General features: G+C 37.1%; 1 protein-coding gene across 1 annotated transcript in view; it reads right to left on the minus strand.

Moving 5' to 3' along the window:
* The window catches only part of LOC133313786 (protein Ycf2-like), a 6,917-nt gene that overhangs the window by 41 nt on the left and 1,876 nt on the right, over positions 1-5,000 (minus strand). The window contains 2 exon segments of the mRNA XM_061515195.1: positions 1-4,443; positions 4,445-5,000. The exon segment at positions 1-4,443 is cut by the window's left edge and continues 41 nt beyond it; the exon segment at positions 4,445-5,000 is cut by the window's right edge and continues 1,217 nt beyond it. Coding sequence (XP_061371179.1) covers positions 1-4,443; positions 4,445-5,000 — 4,999 coding nt within the window.

Raw genomic sequence — 5,000 nt, forward strand, 5'->3', positions numbered from 1 at the left:
ACAACCATCTCATCCGGGAAAAGCCATCTTTTTATCAACAATGTCTTTGTCATTTGATCCAATAGCGTTCCGTTAGATAGGAACAGATTTGATAAATATTGATAACTCTCGGATAGAGTATTAGAAAGGAAAAATCCATTAGATAATGAACTATTGGTTCTAAGCCATCTCTGGCGATGAATCAACAATTCGAAATGCTTTTCTTGCGTATTCTTGATAAACCAGCATTTATATATAGATGTAGAAAGCTCTGTTTGGGAAGTCAGAAGCCCCCTTGACATCTCTTCATCTGCAAAGAATTCTCGATGTGAAAACACAGAGACAAAAGGCTGATCTTTGAATAGGAAAAAGAGTGGATCCGAGGGTTCCCAAATGAATTGACTTATTCCAAAAAAGCCTTGTTCTTTGGAAGATCTATCTCGTGTCTGGTACTGCACGGTTCCACCCTGCAAGAACTCCGAATCATTCTCTTGAAGCTCATCCTCTTCATCATAAATGATCTGCTTGCCCCGAAATGACCCGGCCCAATAGGGAAATCCCAATTCATTGGGCCTTTCGATACAATCAAATAGAAAGCCCCAAGGGCGCCATATTCTAGGAGCCCAAACTATGTGATTGAATAAATCCTCCTCTATCTGTTGGGGGTCGAGGACTCCTTCCCCTTCTTCAAACTCCGATTCATATTTTTCATAGAGAAATCTTTGATCAACGATAGAACAAGATCCATTTTGAATCGTATTTAAGGGATTCCTTGGTTCGAGCCGAAGAAGCAATGTCACTCGATCATTAGCAAATTGACTGCAATCTTTTTCTGTCCGTAAGGATCCCACCAGAGCGCCCTCTACTTCTAATAGGCCATGAACTAGATCAAAATCATTCTCAATGAGCCCATAAGAAATGATCCCATTTTTTTCATCAGGTCGGGGTAGAGACCAAAGGTCTTGAGCGACCGATCCGGCAGAACAACTCAAAAGATAAAGAAGTATCGTTAATTTATTCATGCTCGTTCCAAGTTCGAAGTACCACTTGTACAAATAAGAATCCCCCCCGTTACAGGATTTCTTCTTCATATAAATAGATATAGGATCTATAGAGCAATTACTTAGAAGTACATTTTGTGAAACAGCCCTTCCTATCTGATAGAAAAGGATCCCATGATCCTGAACCGATCTTACCTGAGATCGCAAATCCCAAGTTTGTCTATGAAGAGCAGATCTAATTAGATTAGTGTCTATAATAGATTTCTTTTGTATAATACTAATCGATAGGGCCTCATTGGTAAGTGCTACAAGATCTCGTACATTGAAACCCATAGTTATGGACCCGAATCCATTAGTATGGAACATTTTCGTTTCCAAGTGAAATCCCCGAGTATATGAAAGAGTGAAAAAGTGCTTTCGTTGTTGTGGAATAAGAAGCCTTCGTATCTTAATACATGTATTTAATTTATTCGGAGCTATTAGAGCGGGATCTACTTTTTCGGGAATATGAGTCGAAGCAATAACAAGAATATTTCTAGTGGAACATCTTTCACAATCCCTGGAGAGATAGTTCACTAATAGACCGAAGGATAAGTAATTCGACTCATTCATATCCAGATCATGAATGTTCGGAATCCATATTATGCAAGGAGACATTGCTTTTGCTAATTCGAATTGAAGGGTGAGATAAAATCGGTCTATTTCCGGCATCATATCCATAGGTAGCACATTCATCATAGTTAGAAGCTCCAGCTCCGTATCAAGGTCACGGTCGATATCGTCACTATTATCAATATGGTCACTATCGTCACTCTCATCAATAAAAAAACCCTTAGGTTTGTTATCCAGGAACTTGTTCAGAAATACTGTAATGAAAGGAACATAGGAGTTTGTCGCTAGGTATTTGACCAAATAGGATCGTCCAACTCCTATAGAACCTATCACTAAAATACCCCTAGGGGGGGGTAGGGCTAAGCGGAGCGAAAAGGGTTTCCCATGAGATGGGAAATGAAAACGATTAACCCCACATGGGGTTTGTGAATAAGTGATTGTCTGATAATGAGCAAGAAATATACGTCTTTCTGCTAAACAGGATGTATTCAGCTCATAATTCATTAGATACTTTTTATGAATGTCAACTAAGTATCGTAAGTAAATTGCTCCCGGTTGTTCAATCATTTGATAACCAGAGTTATTCTTTGATAAATGATCACTATGAGTCAGACTCAATAGAATTTGATCAATCCTTTTTTCTGTCGTTAAGGTAGAGAACTGAACCAAGAATTCTCTTTCTTTATCATCAATCGAATCGCTGTTCGAGACCCAGGATTCTATTTTATCATCAATCCAATCACCATTCACGTTTTTTTTTCTTATCAAGGAATAAATCGCTTGACTTGTATGACTTAGATGTCTCGTATTTCTCGAAAAAACGATTCGATTGATGGGATTTGGTATAATACTTATGAGATCGACGAGATTCCAATATTTCTTCTTAGAACGTCTTGATTTGACCCCATAAGCGGGACCACCACCCCATAGCATGTTGCCGCCAGAAGCAGAACTCCGTATTTCTTCTAGAGAATCTCCTAATTGTTCCAGAGCAACTAGAAAGAGATTCCTTAACCAGAAAGAATTCAGTTCAGATGTAGGATACCTATCCAGAAGTTTTCGCAACTCAATCATGTATGATGGAATCATCAAAGATTTGACCTTTTCGAACTCTGTCTGTAACTCACTAGAGACTCGAGAAACAAAGAGAAGGTGTGTACGAACGAGATATCCAGCAACAAGAATAAGGAAAAGGATTAAATAGAGGAACTCCTGAACATTTAGCGATCTCAGATGTGTCGATATCAATGGTGACTCATTATTTCGATGAAGAATTTCCTCGGACAGAAGAAGATTATGTAAACACTTACTCGAAATCTCACTTATCCGATTCCATTGTGTCTTCCACAATGGAATCGGAAGAATTCGCCATGATATATCTGATCCATGCATAATATCATGAAAAATGGATACAAATCTTTGGCTACTACTTAGTATTAGTATCGGCAATAGGTCTGAAAAAGTATCTAAAAATATGAAATTTAGATATTTGTACCCTGTCGAAGTAAGGAACCACGGTATATATGTTAGGAATAGATTCCATTTTGAGAGAGTTGAAAAAGCACTATCTCGTTGAAAGGTTCTATACATATGCCCTTTCTCAAGGCATTTTTTTAGACAAGGACTCCGTTTTTTCCTCTTTTCGGATGTTAAATATTTCTCAGAACATGGAGTGTGAATCAAACCCATATTTGAATTGAAATTGAGATACTGATGCAAGTTCTTCCCTTCTGAATCAGGTAGATTCATATCTGAACGAGGTTGACAATAAGTTCTTTCAAAATGGACTCTTTGTCCCTCTGTTAGAGGTGTTCCAGAAATGTCTGCGATCGAGTAAATAGCTCTACGAACGAATGGATCGGATCGAATTGGAAAATGGAAATATTTGTACAAGTTATACCCTTCGTCATCACTTTGCGGAAAATCGTTAGGTATCAATATGTTAGATACCTGTGACTCGATTGGTGAAATAGTACCTCTCTCCAAAAAAGCATGTTTTTTTTTACCGTCACACAAAGAAAAAATGTTGTTGCGAATGAATAAGATATTGAGGAATTGTCCACACGTAAAATCATAATTATTGATACAGGCCTTTTCCACATAATCCACATAAAAAGGTAATTTGTTGTTACAATAGAAGAAGTGATATCGATTATTCAAGAATCGAAGTCGATTTGCTTTATAAAAAGAGGATATCAATGAACTTCTATGAAATGGTTTCACGGGATTCAGCCAATTGTCTTGATCGTGGGATATCATTGAGAAATAGGAATCCGTGTTATCAAAAGATTTCCTTCGATTCTTTCTAGTATGGAATGAGTCAATCATCCACTTTGGTATCTTCTTGAACAAAAATGGTGATATTGTTTCTCCATTGATCAAGAATTTCGATTTTTGGGAAGTATCATGGTCATCCAATAAGAAGGGTTTCCTTTTTTTCAAATGAACGATTTGAAGACCTATTGATTCTAACAACTGATTACAGAGTGGATCACTCGGACCTTTCAATTCATAGATGTGGATCTCGGACCTATGAATGGGGATACTCCCGAAACTCACAAAGAAAAAAGGAAGTGAGTTAGACAAAAAGAGAAGAAATTTGGACAAAAAAAGAAGTAACTTGGACAAAAAGAAACAAAGTGACTTAGACAAATCTTTTTTGTCGATAACCTCAGAACAATCAATCGAATATTGATTAATACGTAATCGATCGAACACTACTTGAAAATGGCTATTCTGCTCAGAAATGAAATGTTCCAAATGTTCCTGGAGATTCTTGCTCCCATTGGACCATTTGTATCTATATGCATTAGGATCCCTATTCATGGATCTCTCGATTCGAGAAATAAAAAATAAGAGGATCGAACCATCTCTTCTGACTCTTTTTCAAATTTGATAAATGTTGGTTGATCGTGTATTTCATTATCGTTCTATGATTCAGAGTCTCATTTCCTATTTGATATCTTTGAATTCCATATTCGAAGTTGCGATCGAATCGATTCTTTTTAATCAATCGATTTAATACATTTCTTATGTACCCATAGATGCTATATTGGATTTGAATCAGATTTCGGCGGATCAATCTATATTGATTGACTGCCTCCATTATGTTCTTGCTAGCAAAGACCACTATTTTTGGCTTTGGATCTTCCAAATCATTCCCGCAAGAGGTCCGGACCCATTTTTTTATGATCCTTCGATAAAAAGATTCATTCTCTTCATAAAAAAGAGGAGGTAGAACCAATAAAGATTTTTTTTTCGATTCATCCCTGGAGTTGAATACCTCATTCAAGAATTGTTTTTGATCCAATCCGGAGGAATCCATACAAAAGGCAAATCCCTTAGGATACACCAGATCCGGCTCGGTTATTGATAGAGTGAATAGATCTGCCATTTCTTGAAATATCT

The sequence above is a fragment of the Gastrolobium bilobum genome, unplaced genomic scaffold (assembly GCF_033153095.1).
Source record: "Gastrolobium bilobum isolate Gb01-03AN ecotype WA unplaced genomic scaffold, APGP_CSIRO_Gbil_v1 utg45747, whole genome shotgun sequence".
In the NCBI taxonomy this organism is placed as follows: domain Eukaryota; kingdom Viridiplantae; phylum Streptophyta; class Magnoliopsida; order Fabales; family Fabaceae; genus Gastrolobium; species Gastrolobium bilobum.